Raw genomic sequence first — 27,872 nt, forward strand, 5'->3', positions numbered from 1 at the left:
AGTACGTCCAAGGATGGAGTACTGCTGCCACATCTGGGCGGGTGCTGCTAAAAACAGCCTATCCTGCCTTGACAGAGTACAAAATAGACTTCGTAGCTTAGTGGGGGATGCCCTTTTCTCTTCCCTGCAGCCTCTCTCCCACAGAAGAGACGTTGCGAGCCTGTCTTTGTTTTATTATTATTTCTATGGCAAGTGCTTGTCTGAGCTCCAATCTCTCGTCCCCCCTCACCAATCTTTCACGAGAAACATCCGTCTAGCTGAAACTACTGTCAATAATTTTCCCCACTCAATACCCCAATGTATTAAGTAATAAATGATTCTGTTATTTTTTGACTGATTTAAAAATGGGAGAGAACAGGCAGAAACAGATATAATAATCTATGCTATATAATAACAGTAATAATGTCAGAAAATGTGACTCTTCAAAATTGACACTATGTAATATTAAAATTCTGACTGAACTTTTTTAACTTATTTGGGAGTTGCTTCCCTTGATTTCTCTTTATCAAGAAAAAATTGAGGAGGGATAACTTCTTCAAAATTATCTTTCAGAGAGGAAATTGGTGATGTGTTTGAATATGAATGTCATTTTAATATATTTTTATATTTCCCATTTTTAAAAAAAATGGAAATTGTTCCAGACAAGGCATGAAGCCACTTGATGTAAGGAGCTTATATATGCTACTTCAAAAACTGATTAACAACAAGTGTTACATGGATAGATTCCAACCCAGAAAACGGTAACTCTTTCCTCTTTTTCAGAAATATCACTCATAGAATGTGAGGATTAAAGGATAAAAAAAGGGATGTAAGTGTTACGAAGCTGTCAAAAGTAAACCCCAGATTCACTTTCTACTCTCCTTGTTGCTGATCTATTCGATGTTGTTTAATCTTTTTGAAAAAATGTATTTCTCTCCATCATTGTTGATGGAACAGTCACTCTATTTTATTTATAACTTGAAAATTACAACAATTAAAAAATAATATATACAATAATATGGGGTTCAGGGTTAGGAGCAAGATTTTACAGGAGTCTCCATTCATTATCAGATAATGATGGATTAGTCATCTGGAAAAAAATCTGGCAAAATTTTCCATGGTCATTTAACTCCATTTTCTTTTTAAAAACCTATGTTCACTGTAGCCTGTTAGTTTTACTTTAATGTAACACCTGCTAATGTTGATGCAAGTTGTGTTGACAAAAATCAGTTATATTTATCAACTTTTGAAAGATTGCTGATAATTAGCCCCCAAACAAAAACGAATACATAAGCTTGAAACCAAACAGATGCTACACTTTTATCAAAGTCCAAATTAATTTATTTTTACTGCATATCAAATCCCTTTTTCGTTGTTTTGTTATCTAAAACTGAAACGTAATGCATATTAGAAATGATTCAGCAAACATTACTATTCTACTTGTAACTCCAATCCCTGAACCCCTCCTGTAAAATATAAGCATCAAGAACTACACACATAAGCGACAACCACACAACCACAGCTAAGAACTTTCTTTTTCCCCAAAATCAAGTAGAACTCTCATGAACAATTTTTTTCTAGAACATCCTATTTGTAGAACAAGATACTATGAGTCTGCTTCCCAACTAACTTCAGCATGGTCATTTTAAAGTCTAATGTAAATAAGTACTTGTTTAGCCGTTGTCTTGGATAACCAATTCCTATTATTAATTTTCTTTTCTTTCTACTCATTGTTTCCACCCCTCTCATGATATCTTTAACTTTTATCCTCAAGTGGCCTGCGCCTTAATAAGTGGTGACCCATCAGTAAAAAAAAAAGAAAAATAATAAAAAAAATAATCAGGGAATGGGCGTTCATACTTTTTCAATGTATGCATTAACATGTGAAAAGAATGGATTTAGCATGACACCATATTTCAACATTTTTCTAAACATAAAACACAAAAACAGGCACTTTGAATTTGTCTCAGAATAAGATTTTTTTCCTGTTTAATAAATCAAAAACAATTTTTGCTTCATACAAAATAATATATTCATACTTAGTGCTTACAAAAGTAAGTACTTGTAACTTTTAAAATTAAAAACTGAAAAGCCTAACAATTACTTATTTTTCATTTTGAGCTAATCATGCAAATTATCAATGTTTTAATGCATTTGAAACTTACAAAAAATCTTCTCTCTTTAAAGTAAACTAGCAGAAACACTTGGCTGTTTATTTTAATGGATAGCATAATTTCTGCATTTATGACATCATAAAAGATTTCTTCTGGCATCTTAATTCTGTTTTAGTGGATGATGACTTTGTGATGTTAGAAAGGATTCCCCATGTCTCTTAATTCTGTTTAAGTGGATGACTAAATCCTCTGGGTCGAGACAGTTTTCTTGCTATAATATATATATATATATAATATATATATATATATATATATATATATATATAATGGACCCAAATTTTAGTATATATTAGTTTTAGTTTTTAATGCTGATATGTAGTTATAGTAAAATAAACTATGTTGTACTGTGAAAATAATTTTCAACAAGATTGATAATGTGTAAACATTCTTTTACTGATTTTTATGATCGCTTACTTTTGAATTAATGTCTTAAAACATGACGTAAATCATAAATCTGACACCATGTCAAAGTTATAATTATTTTGTTAAGGTAATGTTTTATGATATATTTCATAAAACATCTAAATAACTCAGTTCGTAGAACATCACACAAAAGATCTCAAGGTTTCGGTTTAAAGTTATGGTATCCATTTTATTTGTTGGGAATTCATTATTTAGTATTGATGCAATATTTTCTATTCCTAAAATAAGTAAAGATATTCGTTTTAAAAAATTGTGATGAACATACCCATACAGAAAATGCTCCTTATATTATGAGTGGATGTCATCCAATTGTGATGCTATTCAGTGTAATGTTACCAACATGCAAGATAACAAGCAACAATTGAGTTGTAATATCTATGTGTGTATTTTTAATCATGAAAATTATTTTCAAATTATGCTGCAAATAAAGAATATACACAAGGTATTGAATATATCAAATAGTTTGTAATTTACAAACCGTTTAACATATTGTCTCCTTTCTGAATTACAGAATACACACTTTGGCATAGAAATAATTTCACATCTTACTGAGTTATTTTACAATTCATCAATTCTTGTAATTTCTTTGTTTATTCTTAATGAAGAAAAATCTTTATTTTTTTATTTTTATTTTTTTGCCATTGCTGTTTTTATCTGGTAGATCTGAAATATGCTCATGAAATACTGATCTAATGAGAGACACTATTTGGACCAATTTTATGTTGCATCATATGAATGAAAATAAACATTGTCTTGAAACAGCTGTAAAAATTAATACCTTTGTGTATAGTCTTTATTTTGAATATGATTTGAAAATAATACTCACATGTATCCAGACCTATCTCACTGAATATCAAACCGTCTCTTTGTAGTAAACTTAGAGTTTGGTAATTGTTTTAATTTTGTGTGTATATATATATATATATATATATATATATATACACACATACACCAGCCTCTACTATCAGGTTGACAAGAAAGTTGTTGCGGTTTTTAACTTAAATTCAGATGAACATATCAGCTAAAACAAAAATTTATTCATCAAAATAAGCACATCAGAATCAACATACACTTGTTTTGTTTTGGCAAAAGTATTTATTTAATGTAATGTAAAAATCTTGTGTTCTGGTGGCGATGAAGTCATTGAAGGCAGTTTTGATATCGTTTAGGTTTTCATGCATAAAGTTGTCGAGATGCTTAAAAAAGTGGTGAGAAGTCTGGAGCGGATGAGGCAATTTCATAATCCAATTCGTTCAACTTCTCCAGGGTTTAGCAACGTGCAGTCGGGCATTGTGGTGGAAGAGAATCAGGCCTTTTCTGTTGACTACTGCTGGGTGTTGTTGTTGAAGTTTCTAATGCATTTAATCCATTTGTTGAAAATACTTCACCGCTGTAATAGTTTCGCCTGCATTCCAAAACTGTAATGGATGAGACCGGTTGCAGACTTCCAAACAATCAGCATGACCTTCTTTTAGTGTAACTCTCGCTTCAGGAAGTGTCGTGGAACTTCATTGGCATCTAACCACTGAGCTGAGTATCGCTGGTTGTCTTAAAGTATCCACTTTTCATCGCAAGTCACAACCCGGTTGAAGAATGGGTTGTTCTTGTGTAAAAGAAGGGAAAATGACACTTCATCACAGCATTTCTTTTGGTTGTTATTCAATTTGTGAGGCACCCGTTTATCAAGATTTGTCTTTCCAATCTCTCAAATGGTTGGAAATTGTTGTATACATTATGTCTAATTCAGAAAGAAGTTCTCGAACAGTTGTGTGTGAATTGGCTTCAACTAAGGCTCTTAATTGATCGTTGTCCACATCTGATGGCCGACCTCTATGCTCATCATCTTCAAGACTCACGTCGCTCCTACCAAATTTCTTAAACGACCATTTTGCTGTGCGTTCAGTAGTGGTTCCTCGGCCAAACGCTTCGTTGATATCGCGAAATGTTTCAGCAGCTTTTTGGCCTAGTTTGAATTGAAATAAGAAAATTTTGCGAATTTGCTTTTTTCCATCTTGTATTCAACGTTTTGAAAAGAAAACAATTGTTTTAAAACGATTGTAATTTAAACGATTAGACAGAACAAAAAACGCTCTTTAAAATGATATATAAAATGAAGGTATTATAACGAAAACTTATTTGATAATATATCATTTGAAATCAAAATTAAGAATTCCACAAGATCTTATTTTCAACTCAATAAAAGGCACTTTGTCTGTGTGTCTGTATGTATGTATGTATGTGAGTTTGTTTCCTATGGATTCCAAAACGGCTGGGCCAATTTAAAAAAATTTCACACAGATGTACTTTGTGTTTGGGAGTGTTCTTAGATAAGTTTTGTATCAGAATGCCTTTGATAAGTATCAATAATCAAAAAAATTTGATTAAAGAAAGAACAGTCCTATTTTGACCAAAGTTAACACCCTTATACAGCCTAACATCATAAGTGCATTTGTGAAGTTTTATCACTGCACAAGTAGAAGGACCCATACATATAAAATCAACAGTAAGTTCTTTGATAAAATGGGCACGTTCAGAATGAATGCTTCTGTTTAGAGCACAATTGAACCATTATACTTAACTTTTGATTTTTAAACTTTACTTTAAACAGAATTTTATAAAATAAACAGGAAGTTCTCTACAGTGCAAAGTATTGTGGAAAATCATTACAGGGAGGCATCTGAAGTTTCCTCCCTGTGCAGTGTGCTGGATCCCTGACTAGAAGAGGCAATTAATCGATTTGATTGAAAAATGGATGATTTCACCGATTTAGATGACAATAAAAATATTGGAACTGTGGAACATTCATTGACCCTCATTCAATCCCAGGCAACGTCGGATCTTCTTGCTAATTAATTAATGAAAGTCCGTCTTTCAAAGGAATATGCAAATTGATTAACCTTTATGAAGTCGCTTGCATATTAAGAAGTTCATTTTAATAATTTTCAAATAGAAATAGTGGACTTTTAATGTCAATGTCAGTGCAACAAATAACTCAACTTTATATGTGTGTAGATTAATTTTCTATTAGAGCTTTTACTTTAAATTTGTGGGGTTTGCTTTAGCGAATGACTTTCATTAGCAACAAAGACAACGTTTTATTTTATTATATTTTATTTATAAATTGAAAAGTAAAAAAAAAAATAGAATAAAAATGATAACATGAGATTTTGGGCTGGTAATTTTTTTTCTCATGACAGACAGAATAGTAGATAACTTATTCAAGAGTTGCTTACCTTGATAGTGTTCAATTTTTATATCAAGAAAAATTAAAGAATTACATCTTCGTTAATGTTATTTTGAAATAAAAATGTTGTCTGTCTTGAATTGGTATCTCCAAAGAATGTAGCTTCTCTCTCCATCACTTTTGATCGAACAGTACTCTATTTTATTTTAAAACGAAAATGATAAAAAAAAAGATGGTAATATGAAGTTAAGGGCTGGGAGCATGAGTACACTAGTGGAATTGGAAATAATAAATCATTTAAGTAATGAAGTTGAAACTAGCTCTATCAAGAAAAGTTAATTCTGTTTCCATCAATTAGAACAAAATATTTCCTCTTCAGATGAAGAACAATTCAATTCTCACATCAGCGGAAGACTGGTTTGTAAATTGCCATAATTAAATAAGATATGGTCCTTCTTTACTATTAATCACAATTGAAAATCACATTTCAAGTAAATGATGTATTAATGTTAGATACTGAAATTAGTATGCATTTATTTTAGATTTATTTACGTAAGATGTATTTACGTAACATGTATTTACGTAAGATGTATTTACGTAAGATACTGAAATTAGAAAACAATGGTCGAGTATAAATTTGATTACAAATAAAACTCAATTTTATCATAATTACAATTTTATGATATTACATATTTCATGTTTACTTTGTTAAATGGGCTTTTATCAATGGTGGATCAAAAAATATAAGACTTGTTTATTTTTTAATAAAAAGTTATACACTATCTTCTACTTTTTCATTTTCTAAGTTTTGGTTATTTTACTTATTTCAGCATGACACATATATCAAAGTGTTTTTACTTGAAATGTGATTTTCAATTGTGACTATAGTAAAGAAACACTGAATATATCGAAGTGAAATATAACGTAACAAACTGATCGACAATTTTTAATTCTAGATCAGGATGACTTTTTAACAATCTGGAAAAAAATTGTTCGTATTTTTGACTTCTATTTAAAAATAAAAAAGAAATGCATGTTTGTATAAAAATTAAATATACAAGGAGTTTGTGAAATTAACTGACTTGGATGCCATTTTTTTTCTTCTTTTTTTTTACCAGTTTCGTATAATTCTCTTACAGAAATTAATTCATGACTGTCTCTTCTCTCCTTTGCTCTTTCATTCTTTCTCTCTTTGGCTAAATCTCCTGACTTATTCATATCAATGTGAAAATTTCAATTTTCTCCCGACTGCAACATTTTGAAGAAGGTGGATTCTTGATCATTAAGCAAAACATCTGGCGAAGCAAATTCAATGACCTGCAAAAAAATATGAAAATATTTTTTTGTTTTTTAAATTAATGTCAAAATTAGAAATTTATTTACTTAAATGTTGAACAAAAAATGAAATTTTTTTAAGATTAAAAAAAATATAAAAATAATTTTGATGAAGCATTTTCTTGTTACGGTTCATTATAAGTGATATAGTCATTAATTTTATTAATTTTATTTATTGCGGACTATTATTCTTATCTTTCTCAGTTGTTGTTTCACAACGTTTCAGCCAACTATTCCTCTGGCCTTCGTCAGGTGGCAACTGTGACGGGATAGGAACTCCGAATCTCCTAACTGCATTCTCAGCAATTACTGTCATCCATAGTTGTTGTTGTCTCACCATGTTACCGCGGTTACCACCTGACAAAGGCCAGAGGAATAGTTGGGCAAAACAACTAAGAAAGATGAGTATAATGGTCCTCAACAAATAAAATTAATAAACAATACTTATTTCAATAATGAATTCCAATTAAATCATATATATAGTATAGTCATGCCATAAAAAATGGTATATTTTCTTCATAGTTTTTTTTAATTGCATAATGTAATGCTATGTATGTGTATGTTTTTTCAACTGCTATGATTAAATGATTGCATTAATAATGAACTGCTGACCTTGAAAAAGCTAGAAAGAAAAAGAACAATATTAAAAGGAAACATGTTAAAGAAAAATACCTACAACTTTTATGATTCAGTTCACTTGTAAAAAAAAAAAACAGTTGTCATTTCGTTTACATTACAAACAATACTTCATGTGCTTTAGACTTGCAACACTGATAGTTGAATATACTTCCTCTACTGTTCTTCATCGTTCCAGGACTTTACTCTGATCAACCATGTCTCTAAAGAGGATGCTGCATCTATATGTAGCATCCTCTTTAGAGACTAGCGCCCGAATACATGTATTAGCTGGCTTTGATGTCCACCATAGTAATCAGCTCAGTTTCTCGAACTATACAGATGTAGCTGGTAGTAGCACACATCTTTTTTCTATATCTCATTTTCTAACACAGACTGTCACATTCCCAATTCACCTCATTTCTTGATCTGTTATTAAGTTTAGTATCTGAGGATTGTGTTACAAATGTCCATAGTCCATTTGGAAATCCTGATCGCCATATGATATTGGTTGCAATCACCTTTAATTCTCAATCCCGGGCTGTGGAGCCAGTGTAGATCACATCAGAGATATCCAACTGGAGTAATATTTTTTCTCTTCTACCTGAACAGTGTGTAAATGAGGCAACTGAATAGTTAGTGCAGGGTGGGCATTGAAACACATGTTCCCAAACAAGTTCTATAGAAAAACTCATCCTCCCCGATGGTTCACTTCAACCTGTGCAGCTGTTATTGCACAGATTTATCCGACACGTCAAGTATGAATAAGCAAGCATTTATAAATACTAGAAATCATTGTGAGAGTGAAATCGTAACAACCAAAAGAAGCATACTGAAATAACTAGAAAATGCATGGAGTTGCAGAAAATAGGAATTCATGATTTTTGGAATCTTTATAATAGTGTAGTAAATAAATGACAATCAACAATTTATCCAAACAACCAGAAGATTGCTTGCACGGCAACTAAGAAGGCTGAACTGCTTGCCTGGCAATTTGCCTCTAACTTTAATTTATCCCCACAAACCATCCCCTCTTAAATTTCCCTATGCGGACAGAAGCTACACTTGATCATCTGGAAATCATCCCTTTTCATGTGATATCATAAAAAATTTAGTCATCTCAAAGACATGTGGACCTGATCTCATTTCTGTTATACTAATAAAAAAATGCTCTGCTGTACGCTCTAAACTTTATAACAAATGCCTTACTGAATTTTGCTTCCCTGATAGCTGGAAAATTGTTTCTGTGGTACCAGTTTACAAGAATTCTAGTGAAAGAAATGACCTGCTCAATTATCAACTTATTGGTCTCTTCCCCCCTTTGCTAAAATTTTGAGTCATTAATCAATTCAGCTCATAAAAGCCAACCTTCTCTCTAATCGATAGTATGAATTTAAGCTAGCCTGTTCTACTGCAGATATTTTAACGATCATGTCTGACTGCATACACTATGAAATAAGAAGAAACAAGGTAGAAATTAATGTTCCCAATGATGGTGGGTTAAACAGAGCTGAGAGGCAAAAGATAATAAAATACTAACGTCTTATGAAAAGAAATTGGAATCTTAGGAAGATCTCTATCATTTTAGTAATTTTCAGAACAACTGGACTCATGAAAAATAATTTCAAAAACTATCAAGCAAATATACCTGGTGAACCAAGTGCAAGAGATATTCCAACAATTGCACTTAAATGGATGGTCAAAATCTTAAAAAGATCTCTCGGTTGAAATATATGACAATGCTTTACATCCGGTAGGATGCCCATCCCCAGCTTGAACAAATTGATAAGAAAATTGGGAGAAAAAAAAAAATGCACTAAATAAGACAAAAGTTAGGGTTAGAGTTAGCTCTTTATATATCCAAAGGCTTTGACAAAGTCTAGCATAAAGGGTTCCTAATAAAAATTCAATTATGCCATTATTGGACGAATGCTAAATATAATTAAACCTTTCTTAGACAAAAAAAAAAGGTTGTCCGTGATGGACGTACATGCAAACAACGTGATATTAATGCAGAAGTACCTCAAAAAGTTATGATATCTGTTTTATTTGTTGAGAATTTATTACCTGAAAAACTCATTGCACTTGTATCCCTTGACGTATATACACCCAACAAAACGGTCTAGCAGCAAAATCGCACTCCTTCACTGTTGAGGTACCTAGATACCATAAAGCTTCTCTCCTCAGACTGCTAGACTTTAGAATTCCCTCCCTGTTTTCTGCTCCCCTGACTGTATTAACATGCAGAAATTAAAATATAATGTGAACAGACACTTGCTCATCTCCTCACAGTCCCCAGCAGATATGGTTCCCAAGTAGTAACTTCTTACCTCCAAATAGCAATATGCTTTCTTTGGGGATGAACAAGATTAAAAAAAAATACTAACATTATCGTCAGCTGCTGCTGCTGTTGTTGAACATTATTCATTTCATATGAATAATGAATAAAATGATTATTGTAGGCACTTGTTTCCATGATAACTTTTTAGTTAGAATTCCTACTAGAAAAACATTGAGTTCTTATGGGAAGGACCACATGAAGGTTGCCAACATCCTGAAGTGAAAGTGTTTCTGTGGAATATACTGTATTTACTGTACCTTCCCAACGTTGCCATGTAATTTCATGTAATTTACCACTTAGCCACCATCACCGGCTGATAACGTTTACATTCTCTTGAATACTGAATTATCTGCCTTAGTGCTATTCACACAAAACGAATAGCTGTTTATACACATTGATATTGCAGCAGACCATGCATATTAGTATAGTTAATTAAACAAATAGTTTACAGCTGCATGAATGCGGGGTAACAGATTACTTTATAAACATATTTTTTTTCATTTATCATTAAAATCTGAGGTAAAAAAATATTCAATGAGAGAAGTTTTATATTCTCTCATGAACATGAACCCCATTAATTGATGAACATGAACCCTATTAATTGATGATTATTAACCCTATTGATTGATGATCTATTTATTGATACGAAAGCGTGTGTGTTATTTTCTGCGTTATGCGTACATCCAGGTCGGTTATGTACTTCCATTTCTTGTCATAAATAATTTTACAAAGAATTCTTCATAAGTTTTGGTTTCGGTTTCGATTCAAGCTAATGCATCCAAGTCATATGGATATATTTTGTTATTTTTGAAATTGCAACTTTATAATATATAAAAATCAATAGAACATTAACTCTATAACAAAATCTGAAAGAATTAAAACATCATATTTAAGCATACTTTACGACCAGGCTTTGCCTGGCATTCGTGCTAACTTAGATAAATACTTTTGCAGTTTTAATTAAAAAGCTACAACAATATCAGAGCGTTTCCATTTACACCAAACATCTACAGAATGCCAACATCAATATATTACATATGAATGAGTCCCCTGTGGAATTTCCACATGTTCTGCTAGTTCATATTATTTGAATTATTCGAACTACTGTCTTCATCTTGAGTTTTATTGTCACAAGATTTCGGCTTTAGGTGTCTCTTGTTGATGTATGGAATCTTTCTATTGAATTGCAGAATCTGCACAAGAGCAAGAATATGAGATGAAACTCCATAATTCAATATTCTGTTTTTAGCCTGATAAGCAAATTTGCCTTACATTCCTATGTTCCTGCTTTAATGTTAAATTTGGTTTCATCATGATGTTAGTATTTCATTTGGAACCAGGTGCCTTACTTTTTTATTCTCTTTAACTTCAGAAAAGTTAAAGTCAAATCGACCCAGACGTTTTGCCTTGATTAAAGAAGTGACTTTCAAAGAAAATTTGTCACATTTCAGGTTATGCAATTTAAATAAAGACCTAGCCAAAGATAGGTTAGTTGGGAAATCAATCTCTAAAGGTTATCCAACATATGGCATCATGTGAAATGACGTTCAACCAAATCTGAAAATATATTTAAAAGAAACTTTAACTCCAACTTACATGAAAAGAGGTTGACCAAAACTAATGTGAATTAAAATTTGTACTAAGGAAATGATACATACACGAATAAGCAGATGATTGTGGTGAGAAACAATGAGTACTAACGTAATGGTAAATTACAAAAGATGGTGCAATCGCACAAATGATACTAAATTATTGGTAAATTCATTTGCATGTATCATATTTTGAGAAAGAAGTAATTTCTGTACTTTTAATCTTTTAGATGAGATAAGTTGCCATAATTAATTGCTTTATAAAAAGTGAATATAAATCAGTTTTGGATTTTTTGAATGGAAAAATATTCTGAAATAAAGTCAATTTGAAAATATGCTTTTGCTTATATTTAGAAAGATGATAATATGGTGTCATGTTAGACCTGTTCTTTTCAGATGCTAGCATAATGAATTTTTGAATCTACATTTTGTCTGAGTCATCTTTTATTTTATAAACAAGCTGTCCTATCCAACGTTGCCTGGTAGTGTATTTAGTTGCAGTTTGTTTTATTTTTCTTTTTTGAAATTATGCTGATCTTTTTTTTATTTTTCAAATTATTATTTTTTTATTTTAATCAAAGGGAAATAACTCTGTATAGACTTCTTTTAAGATACTGACCATTTAAAAACAATTATGACCTGGATTAAGTATTTTCTGGGGGGAATTAAATTAAATTTTTCTTAGTAACATGATGCAGCGATCAACAAAAATAATTGGCTAACCAAATTGAAACATTGATTTTGTTGGAAGAAAACTATTGATGACAAATTTACAATAAAAAGACTGGCTTTACTTTATAGATTAGAAGATATATAAAACAAAAACAAAAGGTGTAACTTACTTTACCCTTGTCCATGACAAGGATTTTGTCACAATGAAGAACAGTGTTCAGACGATGTGCTATCGTAAGCACCGTACAGTCAGCGAATGCAGTTCGGATTGTTGACTGGATCATTGCATCTGTCTCTGTATCAATTGATGCTGTTGCTTCATCTAGTAACAAAATCTTCACAAAAAAAAAAAAAAAAAATCATTATTAGATGAAAACTCGTTCAAAAACGGTGATTTTTAGTTTCGTTCCCATTAAAAGCTGCTGATATTTTATTTGAGCTTCAAAAGTTGTATTCTTAATTTTACTACAATCCTAAGAGTTTTTTATGCCAGATTTTGTGCAATTTTACCCAGTAGTTTTGATTTCACTTTTTATGGCATATCAACATTTTTGTGGCATACTCACCCCTGGTAAAAGCTTCAGGAATAAATCTTGAAAAATCTGCAGTCCTTAAGGTAATTTGACATTGCCTATAATTTCGTTCTGGCAACTCCTGTGACTGTTTTGGTGGCTAACTGTAATAACCTTGCTGTTCGTTTAGATCTATCAGAAATGTGGAGACGGGTTAAGATGTGTGACATGGGCAACGGTCTGTCATCCATAGCACACCACTCAGGCTCGCATTTAACAATGCTCAACTACAATCTGATTGTCTTCAAGTCGTTGAACTTACGTTGGACTTGAAGACAATCAAATTGTAGTCAGCAGGAAAGCAGGCCAACAGAAGAGAGTTCCATAAGTGTACAATTCTAAGAAAGAAGCTTTGTTCATGGAATCTACATTTAGGTTTAGACACAGATAAAGAGTGTGAGAAACTATTGATAGTGATTTTGGCTAGACGAGTGTTTTTCATGAAATTTTGGTGGGTGGTGGTGGGACCATAGATTGAAGCTCAGACGAGCACCTGCCATAGATATAATGATAAAGCAGAGACAGGCTCGCAACGTCTGTTCTGTGGGAAAGAGGTTGCAGGGAAGAGAAAAGGGCACCCCACTAATCTACAAAGTCGCTTTTGAATTCTGTCAAGACAGGATAAGCTACTTCTAGCAGCTCTTACCCAGATGTGGCAACAGTACTCCATCGTTGGCCATACCAGGCTTTTATATAGGTAGAGAATTGCATCAGGAGTGAGATATCTACTGGAGTGGTAGAAGGATCCTACCATTTTTCCAGCGACCTTGGCAATGGATTTGATATAAAAAAAACATGACACAGCTTTATATATAAAAAAAAATAGAAAAGATTGTATGACGCATTGAATCATGCGTTGAAATATGGTAAGTTCGTTTAAATCAGAAAAATGTGAATTTGCAAAGCAAGTTAAAAATAAACAAAATCTCAAGTTAATTTACTTCTGCTATATTTCTCTCTTGCTTTTTTTCTCTCTTTCCGTCCCCAGTTTCCCACTCTGCATTAAATCGTTGTATTGCTACTCTTTACTTACTGTATCTCTTCGTCAATATAGGAAAAGGGGAGGTGAATGAGAGGAATTTAAAAAAAAAATCAGTAAAGGAAGAAACTAATTACTTTTTACTGTTAATAACAGAAAAAGAAATAGAAGGGAGAGTGATAGTCACATTATAAAATAAGTTCAAACTATTCAAACAGTGAAAGCGATAAATAAGATTATATATATATATATATACTAGCAAGGAGACCCGACGTTGCCCGGGATTGAATGATGATCAACGACTATTTCACATTCTCATATTTTTATTGTCATCAAAATCAGTGAAATTGTCCATTTTTCAATCAATTCGATTGCCTACTCTAGTTGGGGACCTACTGTGGTGCACTGAGAGAAAGCTTCACATGTGTCCTTGTAGTGCCTTAATCCACTATACATTGTAGTCTACATTACACTGTAGAGAACCTAGTGTGAATTTTATAAAATTATTTTTATATAATGGCTTGAATTAAAGTTTAAAATGCAAAAGTCAAGTATCATGCTTTAATTGTGCTCTAAACACAAACATTCATTTCAAACACGTCCCTGCCATATCAAACAACCTACTGTTGATTTTATATGTCGAGCCTTTCGGCTTGTGGGGTAATAAAAATTCTCAAATGCACTTGTAATCTTAGGCTGTGTAAGGTGTTAACTTTGGTCCAAATTGCCTGTTCCTTCTTTCATCGGATTATTTCGATTATCGATACTTATTAAAGACATTCCAGTACAAAACTTATCTAAGAACACTGCCAGGCACATAAAGTACCTTCATGAGAAATTTCGTAATTGGAATATTATATATATATATATATATATATATATATATATATATATATATATATATATATATATATATATATATACTATGAATAATATAAGGACAGAGCAGAGAATTTTGAAACAATGACTAAAGGAAGTTCCAGATAATGAGAGAAGCGGCATTCAAGATTTGATCATCTAAAGGAAAAGATTCTCGTATTATCATGATAATCTAAGGACACATTGAAAGGGAAAGCGTCAATCTTGAAAAACGTTCTGCAATAACTCCTATTCTTTTGTCAAAAAGCTTTTTGTAGAGGAAAAGAATGGAAAACTGGATGAACTTAAAAACCATCGGAGTAATAGGTACTCTGATGAAATGAAGAACGTTCCCATTCCTTCCATGAGTTATCTATCTGAGAGCTTTTAACAATTGTAACTGTAGGCTGAGGGAAGTGAAAGTTGTCCATAAGGCCCGTGTGGGTAGTGCACCTGGAATAAATGGCATATCGTATAAAGTATAAAAGAACTATTCAGATGTTGTCAAGGAGCTTGCAATCTTCTTCCAGAGCCTACATGGACAATATAACAATTCTTGTTCAATCTAAAGTAGGCACTAATAACCTGCTTGGACGTTATCACAGTTTCTTCTCTTGGGCAAGAATGAAAGTTAAGCCTAAAAAGAACTGGAGTCTTTCACTAATCAAAGGCTCTGTCTGGGAAATATACATTCACATTGGAGGGGATATAATCCCAACAGTAAAGGCGAAGCCAGCCAAAAACGTTGGACGTCTCTGTGAAGTCTCACTGACGGATCGACATCATGGCACAGAGTTGCAGAAGGTTGCATTGGATAGTCTTAAATCCATTAACAGGACTTATCTCCCAGGAAAATGAAAACATGGCTTGTTACCAAGACTATTGTAGCCTTTGCAAGTGTATAAGATTGCACTATCCCATATCAATCGAATACAGCAGTGCGTCAGCAAGTATTTGCGTATATGGTTGGGTGTTCTCCCTGTTTTTCTACAATTGGTCTTTATACTAACTCTTGACGGTTACAGCCACTCCTCTCCTCACTAGTGGACGAGTATAAGAGTGGAAAGGCCTGTCTCCAGTAACATATCATTAAATAGGAAATGCTTTGAAGAATAGATACTAAAAAGAAAAAATTGATAAATAACTGCGCATTTTGCTAAAAATACGATAATTTGTTTTGGCAATTTGTTGTTACGTGATATTGTCTCATCTATGGTAGACCATAAAGCCTACAAACAGTTGTTCATATTTACAAACAGTTGTTATTTCCCCATTTCGCTTGACTTAGTTTAAAGTATGGGGGACTTGCACATACCACACTCTCTCGTCCATTTGAATTATTCAGACTATTGTTCTCATCTTGAGTGTTATTCTCACAATGTTTCGACCGATGTAATCTCCGACCTTCTTCAGGTGTATCATATGAACTAAGAATGCAATTGTGAATTACTTCAGACTGCCACTTCTGTTTGAAATTCTGTACAGATTTCTGAGTTCGACAAGATACACCTGAAAAAAGTTGGAGGTTACATTCTGAGATTAACACTGAAGATGAGAACAATAGTCCGAAATCGAAATAATATTATCAATCCTCATCTCAAAAATTTCCTAACTATAATATGAAACATACATTTTTCGCCTTTTCTCTTAAATGTTTATCCATGTGATTATGTTACTCTTGATATCTAATCATCATTTTCATCCTTTTTTTAATTGAGGAAAGTCAAACATAAAATGGGGGAAATATTCAGCATAAATTATAATTCGTTATGACTGGTGATTGGTTGGCAAGAAGAATTTTTTTTGAAATGACTTAGCATTAACATTTAAAAAATAAGCTAAAAAACTAATAAGATATTGCATCAGATGTGGTACACACTCAAAATAAAATATTTACCACCCCCTCCTCGCCACCTTCTTCTTTATCCAATTCGTTTAAGAGTAATTCATCAAACTTATAATGCTGCTGATGACCATGTTGCTTGCGTAATAGTGCTAATACCATTGCCACTAATTATATACATAAACCTACACTCGCTCATAACATTTTTTATGACTTCCTTCAGACAATAGATTGTGCATCTAACAAGGTATGACACAGTCTGATTATGAGTCATACCAGTTGAGGAAACACCCTTGACAATCAGTCTGGGTCATTTTTGGGTGGGTGATGACCTTACAACTTTTGGATCTGAGGTTCTGTGTAGTCTTAGGAGATCTACCTTCCCAGGTTTTATCTTCTCTCTTTGAAATAGGTTTATTCCCTATTGAGGAATACTGACCGGGCTACTCAGGCATTTTCGTAGTTTAGAATTCACCTAATCTTGCATAATAGCCTTTCAAAACATAATCTGACCTTGTGTCTAACCTCATCGCGAGGTAAATATCTACAAGATGCACACTTTGGCAAGATCTCCATTTTGGATGGAATTCTTGTTATCTGTCAGCTTTATCAATCAATTCCAAAGCAAAAAAGAGCAGTGGCGGGCTGAATCAGGCTGAGACGATCCCTGATAGTTATGTGTTGAAAATGGGTGCTTTTAGCAGATGGGTTGTGAATTTGCAATGTTTATGTTCTTTTTAATTAGATGTTAATGTTAATTGATTTTTCTTCTTTTTTTTGTTGTATAATCGGTAGTAATGGAGATCTAATAAAGTGTCTTACTTAAGGGGGCGGTTCATCAGGAACTTGTTTATTTTGGACTTGAAGATATCCAAGTTGTAGTCAGGTGGAAAACAGGCAAACGGAACAGAGTTCCACAGGCGTGCACTTCTAAGAAAGAAGCTTTGTTCATGGAATCTACGTTTTGATTTAAGCACAGATAAAGAGTGGGGAAAATTATTGACAGTGGTTTCAGCTAGACGGGTGTTTTTCATGAAAGATTAGTGAGGGGGAACCAGAGATTGGAGCTCAGACGAGCACTTGCCATGGAAATAACGATAAAACAAAGACAGGCTCACAACGTCTCTTCTGTGGGAGAGAGGTTGCAGAGAAGAGAAAAGAGCATCCCCCACTAAACCACAAAGTCTCTTCTGTGGGAGAGAAGTTGCAGGGAAGAGAAAAGGGCATCCCTAACTAAGCCACGAAATCTATTTTGTACTCTGTCAAGGCAGGATAGGCTGTTTTTAGCAGCTCCTGCCAAGATGTGGCAGCAGTACTCCATGGTTGGACGTACTTGGCTTTTATATAGATAGAGAATTGCATCAGCATTGAGATATCTTCTGGAGTGGTAGAAGGATACCACCATTTTTCCAGCACCTCTGGCAACAGATTTGATGTACCTGTTCCACTTCAGATCAGGAGTAAAGTTCAAACCCAGAAGCTTGTCAAAACATTGAGCCTCCCCAAGACAAGAGCCATCCATTTCAATTGATGCCAGATGGGGATAAGAGCATTGATGATGTAAAGATAGGAGTTTGGTTTTAGATGCATTAAAAGTAACCAGCCACCTCTTCCCCCACTGTACCAGATACTCAAAATCAGAGGAGAGAGAATCAGAGAGAACTTTGTCATTTACGGCCTTTGATGTGTTGCCATAGATGGTCGTGTCATCAGCATAGATGTCAACGAATGATTTAAGTATGTGTTTTGGGAGATCATTGATGTAGATGAGGAAGAGAGTTGGGCCCAGGATGGAACCCTGAGAGATTCCAGCATTAATACTGTGGGCCTCTGATTTCTGCCCATCAACCATTACTCTTATGAGGCTATCAGAGAGAAATGATTTAATGATTGAGAAAACATTTCTAGTCATACCGTAGCTGGAAATCTTGTGAAATAGGCCTTTATGCCATACCTTGTCGAAGGCCTTTGATATGTCAAGAGCAATTGCCCTAGAAAGGAAGCCTTTGTCGAGAGATTCACGAATCCTATGAGATATAAACGTTAGCACATCTGCTGTAGATCTAGCAGAACGGAAACCATATTGTGTGTCACTAAGAAGGTTGACTACTTCTCTAGCAGCTTACCCATGACGCACAGGAGACTTATTGGTTTGTACTGAGAGGGAGCTGACTTATCACCTGAATTCTTAAATACGGGACATACTGATGAGGTTTTCCAGGGTGTTGGAAAGCACTTCTCCTTAAGGCAACGCTTAAACAGTTTTGTAAGTATGGGGGCAAGTTCTGGTTGAAACTTTTTCAACACTATAGTTGGAATGCCATCAGGGCCAGTTGCTTTACTAGAATCAAGGTTCTTGATTAGCTTGAAGACCTCACACATGGATATTTGCATGTTGCATAGCGTGTTGTCTGTTATAGGAGGAAATACGGGGAGTTGATGGCCTTCGTCGTATATTAGCTGCAAAGTTCTTGGAAAATAGTTTGGCGTTGTCTGATGCTGACGAGATGACCTCAGGTTCATTACTGATGGTTGGGATGGAATGCACGCTTATGTTCAGGATCCTGTTGTCTATTTGCCCAAACTGGTGAGAACCAAGCCACTGCTCAGCTACTTTGGATTTAACAGACTGAGCATATAGTTCTCTCGCATTTTTTTTACTCTCTTACAGTGGTTGCTGGCAGTCCATAAAACAGCTTTAGTCTCAGAGCATCTATTACGTTGATAGCTATGGAAAAAGTGATTTCTGTGCGTGATGGCAGCAGCATATTCTGGGGAAAACCATGGCTGGCTATTAGGTGTTTGTTGGAATTCTTAGGATGGTATGAATTGGTCTATGCCTACAATTAACCATTCGGTCAGGTCTGATACTATAGAGGACACATCCTTTTTAAACATAGAATGCAGAGGTAAATCAGATATGAATATTGGGAAGCTATCCCAGTCAGCCATAGAGTATCGATATACAGTACGGTGGAGAGGTACATCTGAAGACTTATTACATTTCATTTTTATCTTAACTGATACAACAGAGTGGTCGGAGGATCCCAGAGGAGATAGAACGGAACATGAACATAGCTCAGGAGAAGTTGTGAGAAAAAGATCTAGAAGGCTTTCATACTGACTGGTAGTATTGGGCACATGGGTGGGTTCGTGAACAATTTAAGTGAGGTCATAGGCAATGGCAAAATCATGACAGAAACTCCCCTCATCATCTGTCTTATTGGAGTGGGTCAGCCATTCCACATTATGGACATTGAAGTCACCGCAAATGTGAAAGTTAGCCGAAGGATGAGCAGATAGGATGTGGTCAATTTTCTCAGATATACTCATCAAGATAGTAACCCCACTGTTGTGAGGGCAATAGAGGGCAAATATAAATGCAGTGGTGTAAGCAAGTGAAACCTGGAAGCACATATAAGGTCAATTAGGGTCTTCTCTGGAGATATCCCTACCACACAGAAAGCCATCTTTAATGTAGGCACATATTCCATGCCCATGCGATTTTGAGGGTCAGATTGAGATGTTAAGTTAGAGTATCGATTAATTATGAACTCATCTAGGGAAGTGGTCGACCCTATGCCAGTTTCGCTTAGAAAGAATATGTCTGATTTCTTCTCCTGTAATTATGTTTCAATCTCTGGAACATAGACCCCTGATGTTGGAGAAGGAGACATAGTAGTAGGGGTCTACATTGGAGGATGAGGTTCTAGGTTTATTCGTGTTTTTATTTCTGGATATAATTCATGTTGAGGTTTTGAGATTTGTGGAACAGGTCAACGGACTTGGTTAGAGCAGGATAGAGAGGGAAAGTAAGAGAGAAAAAGACAGGAATTCTTTTCTTTGCAGGACATGAGGTAAAGCCGTAACAATTACCGACTAGTATGGCATCGAGAGGCCCCACCAGAAACTACTGCATGGTCCAGAATCCATTCACCAAATGGCAATAGAGCAGCCCCAGTACTTTGAACCTGCTGATAGGATAGTCTCCTTAGTGGTTAATTCAAGGTCCGAGTTCCTGACTATCAGGCAGATAACGTCAGCCTAGATGAAACGTTTACCTCCAGCACCCTCACTAGTGACATGGCCACAAGGATAGACATAGAAACAGAAAATTTCTGAATCTCAGGTTACTGTTCACGAAGTACTACCGACCTGGAAAGCAGATTTTTCTTCACCCTTTGTCAGGTTTGTATTTTTTTTATTTGATTGTGTTTTGTTGAATGTGTTATAGTTTTCTGTCTGGTTCAGGAGTGTGCTCCTAGCGGTAGGTTACATAAATATATGTGTATATAAGGTGATCTGTTATCCATCTTGTGCCTTTTGACTTGGTTGGACCTGTGGTGGTGAGGGAGCCTGTCTGTGTTTTCTCCCTTAAGGGAGAAGACATATTTGAACTTATATTAGGTGAAATGCCTTAATACTGTATGTTTTAACCCCAGTTCCAAACCACTTTTCTCATCCAAATTAATACAAAATGGCGAGTCTGTTCGCCATATTTATACAAAATTATATTATCATATTTTATTGTAAAGCGGACTTGCATTTTTTTAAAACATTAGAACTGAACAGAACTTTAAGTATGATACTTAATATCTGAATTCTATATTGGCCTGTTATATATGTAATATCTAATTATCTGATATAAATATTTATATTTTATATGTTTCATTTGAGATTACATCAATATAGATGCTATTACCTAAAACTATATTAATAAATACTCCTTATAGTCTTCTCTTTTCTTGACTCAAGGATACAGAGTCCCAGCTTTAAAACTAAATATAAAATCCTAATATCATTTTGAATCTTACTTGAAGATTTTTCCTCCATTCTTATCCTACATTAGGAACAATTTTTAACAATGTCTAAATTAGTCTTCAACTTTAATATTGCTAAAAACTTTATTTTTTATTATTTATTTTATTTATTTATTCATTTTTCCATATACCGTGCTATCCGCTCTCTTGAAACTCTGTTTTCACAGATTTCCGTCTCGCGCGTCATCTTGTTTAAGTTAACAACAATAGAGAAATTGGAAGTAGCGTCTATTTTCTAGTATTCATCACCTTTGGAAAATGAGTTTGTATATTTTAAAATATAAATGCAGACATCGAAAATATACTGTTCCAATTAAATACAAGAAGGGAAGTATTAAAACTACCGGTCAACTGTTTAAAGCACACATTTGGCTCTTAAAACAGACCCCCCCCTCTTTTACTACTCTCAGATAGATGGTAATCTTTGCAACCGCAAATTCATTTCACATGAAGACACTGATTTTTGAGCTGGACTAACATGGGTCGTTTGAAGGATACCGGGTTGGGTGCATCTCTCTATCTGTTGTGTATCTAACCTTTATATGTACATTTAATTCCACCATTTCTTTCGTTTCTTTGTATTTTCTTACATATCCAAGTACTTATTAATAATATCGTTTATTTTAAAACAAATTAATTACTAAAATAAATTGGTTCTCTCACAATACATAATAGATACATGAATTCTTGTAAATGTTAGAGAGGAATCTATTTCTAATCCTACGGCTATTTATTTAAAATAGAGTAAAACTTTAAATATTTTCATCCATGCAGGGATGCAGAAATATCTAGTGCAGAAACTAGGTGCATTTCTCGATGTGTCGGACCCATAGATCTCGTCAGGTCATCCATCTAGGAGAAGGAAAAATTTGATATTAAAACTTAATCAAGCACTAGTTCACCATCTCACAAAAGCAAATCTTCTCTCTGACAAACATCATGGATTAACGCAATGTCGTTCTACTGTAGATATTTTGACAGTCATCTCTGGATGCATATATCATGCACTGGATAAGGTTGGTGAAGCCAAAGCTGTAGACCTTTGACAAAGTCTGGTACGAAGGGCTTCTAATGAAAATTAAATTGTATGGTATAACTGGACATATACTTACATATATTACATCCTTCTGAGACCCAGGTTGTCATTGATAGACGTACATCCAAGTAGCATAGCATTAATGTGGGAGCACTTCAGAGGTCGACCCTTGGATCATTATCATTCTTGATATTCATAAACGACCTCCCTGATAATATTATGTCTGAGATGGGTATATTTTCTGATGATACAACACTCTATGCACGAGAGAAGAGTGGATGTACATAAATCTAAGACAATGGCAGAATCGTTAGAAAATGACCTCCAACCGTAGTGGAATGGAGCCACAAATGGTAACATTTAATGCTAGTTAAACTAAGCTGTTCTCCTTTAGTAATTACAAGACGCCTCTCCAACCACCGATATGACAAATAACATCCTACCTAGGAATTCTTCATTCAAACTTCTCTGCCTAACATTCATTACTAATATAAACTGGAACAAATACATTGAGGACATTGCGAAGGTTGCTGCAAAGAAGGTGGGTTCTTTCTAGAAGACTACTCACATCTGAAAGTATCCTGCACCTCTACAAGGCCACCATTCGCCCATGCATCTGGGCTGGTGCATCTACCACTAGCCTCTCCCTCTTGGATAGTTTGCAAAAAAGAGTTTTGAATCTAATTGTTTCCCACTTTGTTAACTAAGCTCACACCCTTTCCCATCACTGTAATGTTGCATCTCTCTGCCTGTTTTACAAGTATTTTAATGGAATGCGCTCTGATGAACTCATTGCACTTGTGCCTCCTTAATGCACATATCCCTAACAGACCCGTTTTGCAACAAAATCTCACCTCTTCACTGTTGAGGTCCCTAAATGCCAAAAAGTTTCCTACTATAATAGTTTCTTCGCTCGAACAGCTAGATTTAGGAATTCCCTTCCTGCTACCTGCCTCCCTGACAGTATTGATATGCAGAAGTTTAAATGTAACGTAAACCAACATCTTGTTAATCTTTCCAAGGCATGGTCCGAAAATAGTAGCTCTTTATGTCCAATGGCGATATGCCTTATTAATGGGTGAACGTGAGTAAAAATCAAATAAAAAAACAAACAAACAACAACAAAAAAAAAAAGCTCAGTTTGGTTTGGTTGTTTTACAGAATATCAAGACATTTAAGTCGGCCAAAAAAATGTTCAAGTTGGAATCCAGTCATCTCAATAAACACTCAGTTTGTTTCTGATGTACAAACACTTTTAAAAGCAATTTTATAAATAAAGAATTTTTAAAATTTGTTTTATTTATAAACATACTAAGTTAAATCTTTTGTAATTCATCATCAAGTTAAGCCAAATAAAGAAACTGAGGAGGGCGTTAAGGACTCCTACCAACCACACTCATATCCTGTTCCCAGAAATGACAATCGTTCCATTAATTCTATGAAGACAAAGAAGTTTGGAATGCAAGTGACCGTAACATATCTTATTTCTTTTCAAAATTCCCCCGTGTTGTTGCAGGCATGAACAGAAGACGTGGTACTCATAGTAGTCATCATCATGAGAACAGAGCGTTCAAAAAGATCAGCAAAGTAAAGGTGCCTAATAGTGTTGAGCTGACTGAAATGCGAGCTCTAAAAGGTGTCCCAGGCTCGAAGGAAAGTAGCCAAAGGAAATTCAGAGATTATGTGATATCTTCAATTGTTGTACTTCTTAGAACAGAGGTGAGCGTTAGAGGTTGGGAAAATATAAGGCTGCAATAGAAGGAAGTAGGATCGTTGCAGACAAAACAGAAAATTCCAAATGTTCTATTTTGAACAGTGTCACAGGGTGATGTAGAAACGATCAAAAAGAAATTGAAGGGAGGAATTTGTAATCAAAAAAAGTGTGTTTATATTAAATGTCACAAAACTTGAAGTTGTCAAGAATAGGGAATGCGCAAATTTGTTAGTTTCCCAAGTGTACACTCTCCAAGAAAAGGTGCACATTAACACCAATATTACGAGTGAAGAGGCTATGAAATGTGTTTCCAATAGAAGATTGTCACGTGTGTGTGTGAAAGGGAGCCTGCGAAGACGATAATGGTGGTGCCTCCATTATCAATAGTGGAATTACCCATTGGTTTTGGAATATTTAGAGTTTATCCACCCCCCTAATTATGAGACCCACGAGAGGGCTTTTCTTCAATTAGTGTAAACTAATGTGAACGAGTCGACCAGGTTATTAAGGGATTCCTCCGAGTAACTTTGATAAGATGACCGAGTTACTCAAACCGGCCAGAAAAATTAGTTCAATTTGCTTCCCCCAAAATAGTTTCGTAAGCAATTTCAGAAGCAGCAGTAGTAGTCATCCTGTATGTGAGGAAGGGGCTGAGAAAACGCATGCATGCGTTAACTGGACCTAAGACACTTATGTGTAGATGCCTAGATGAAGGGGAAATTCAATCTGGGGACGCTTTCCTTAGTGGGCTTAGTATGCATGAACTGGAGTCAAGATCTGTGACCTAGAGGAAGATGGAGTCAACAAGGAAAGAGAAGTTTGAAACCCCAGGGTAAGGATTTGAACCACCAAAAATGAAATGTGAATTAAAAAAAAGTTGAGAGGATGGTAGATGTAATTTTTAAGGATATTGTGAGAAAAAAAAAATGATTTATGTTGTTGAATTCCTGTTACTACCATCCTGCTAAAATTGTCGAGAGACTATAATGTTGCGTATGATAGACTTACATTATGCTTTTGATATTGGAACTTTGTCAGTTTTATTGATTCTAACAATTTAATTTCTTTTCTCTTTCAGGAGTATAAATATGAATATGAACATAAATATGAATATGCATATAAATACGAATATGAACATGAATATGAATATGAATATGCACATGAATATGATCATGAATATGAACATGAATATAAATATGAATATGAATATGAATATGAACATGAATATGAATATGAATATGAATATGAACATGAATATGAATATGAACATGAACATGAACATGAATATGAATATGAATATGAACATGAACATGAACATGAACATGAATATGAATATGAATATGAACATGAACATGAACATGAATATGAACATGAACATGAATATGAACATGAATATGAATATGAACATGAACATGAACATGAACATGAATATGCATATGAATATGAACATGAATATGAATATGAACATGAATATGAATATGAATATGAATATGAATATGAACATGAATATGAACATGAACATAAATATGAACATGAATATGAACATGAATATGAATATGAACATGAATATGAACATGAACATGAATATGAATATGAATATGAATATGAATATGAATATGAACATGAATATGAATATGAATATGAACATGAATATGAACATGAATATGAATATGAACATGAATATGAATATGAACATGAACATGAACATGAACATGAATATGAATATGAATATGAACATGAACATGAACATGAACATGAATATGAATATGAACATGAACATGAATATAAACATGAACATGAATATGAATATGAATATGAATATGAACATGAACATGAATATGAATATGAATATGAACATGAATATGAATATGAATATAAATATGAATATGAACATGAATATGAATATGAATATGAATATAAATATGAATATGAATATGAATATGAATATGAACATGAATATGAACATGAACATAAATATGAACATGAATATGAACATGAATATGAATATGAACATGGATATAAACATGAACATGAATATGAATAGGAACATGAATATGAACATGAATATGAATATGAATATGAATATGAATATGAACATGAATATGAACATGAATATGAATATGAATATGAATATGAACATGAACATGAATATGAACATGAACATGAATATGAATATGAATATGAATATGAATATGAACATGAATATAAACATGAATATGAATATGAACATGAATATGAATATGAACATGAATATGAACATGAATATGAATATGAACATGGATATGAACATGAACATGAATATGAATATGAATATGAATATGAACATGAATATGAATATGAATATGAACATGAATATGAATATGAACATGAACATGAATATGAATATGAACATGAACATGAACATGAACATGAACATGAATATGAATATGAACATGAATATGAACATGAATATGAATATGAATATGAATATGAATATGAATATGAACATGAATATGAATATGAATATGAACATGAATATGAATATGAACATGAACATGAACATGAACATGAACATGAATATGAATATGAATATGAACATGAATATGAATATAAATATGAACATGAACATGAACATGAATATGAACATGAACATGAACATGAACATGAATATGAACATGAATATGAATATGAACATGAATATGAACATGAATATGAATATGAACATGAATATGAATATGAACATGAACATGAATATGAATATGAACATGAACATGAATATGAATATAAATATGAATATGAATATGAACATGAACATGAACATGAATATGAATATGAATATGAACATGAACATGAACATGAACATGAATATGAACATGAATATGAATATGAATATGAACATGAATATGAACATGAACATGAACATGAATATGAACATGAACATGAACATGAACATGAATATGAACATGAATATGAATATGAATATGAACATGAATATGAACATGAACATGAACATGAATATGAATATGAACATGAACATGAATATGAATATAAATATGAATATGAATATGAATATGAATATGAACATGAACATGAACATGAATATGAACATGAACATGAACATGAACATGAATATGAATATGAACATGAACATGAACATGAATATGAATATGAATATGAACATGAATATGAACATGAACATGAACATGAACATGAATATGAATATGAACATGAATATGAACATGAACATGAACATGAACATGAACATGAACATGAACATGAATATGAACATGAATATGAATATGAACATGAATATGAATATGATCATGAATATGAACATGAACATGAATATGAATATGAATATGAACATGAACATGAACATGAACATGAACATGAATATGAACATGAATATGAATATGAACATGAACATGAACATGAACATGAATATGAACATGAACATGAATATGAATATGAACATGAACATGAACATGAACATGAATATGAACATGAATATGAACATGAACATGAACATGAATATGAACATGAACATGAACATGAACATGAATATGAAAATGAACATGAATATGAATATGAATATGAATATGAACATGAACATGAACATGAACATGAACATGAACATGAACATGAACATGAATATGAATATGAACATGAACATGAACATGAACATGAATATGAACATGAACATGAACATGAACATGAACATGAATATGAATATGAACATGAATATGAATATAAATATGA

At 33.4% G+C, this 27,872-nt stretch overlaps 1 protein-coding gene across 2 annotated transcripts in view; it reads right to left on the reverse strand.

The window, feature by feature from the left end:
- Positions 1–6,943: 6,943 nt before the first annotated feature.
- Positions 6,944–27,872, reverse strand: part of LOC145256353 (ATP-binding cassette sub-family C member 5-like) — a 327,323-nt gene continuing 306,394 nt past the window's right edge. For both annotated transcript variants that reach the window (XM_080115176.1, XM_080115185.1), the window contains exons 31-32: positions 12,483–12,647; positions 6,944–7,077 (exon numbers count right to left, since the gene is read on the reverse strand). In XM_080115176.1, coding sequence (XP_079971302.1) covers positions 6,994–7,077; positions 12,483–12,647 — 249 coding nt within the window. In that variant the 3' untranslated portion in view covers positions 6,944–6,993. The remainder of the gene's footprint in view (positions 7,078–12,482; positions 12,648–27,872) is intronic.

This window comes from Euprymna scolopes, chromosome 3 (genome assembly GCF_053919585.1).
Source record: "Euprymna scolopes isolate OS-2025 chromosome 3, ASM5391958v1, whole genome shotgun sequence".
Lineage (NCBI taxonomy): Eukaryota > Metazoa > Mollusca > Cephalopoda > Sepiida > Sepiolidae > Euprymna > Euprymna scolopes.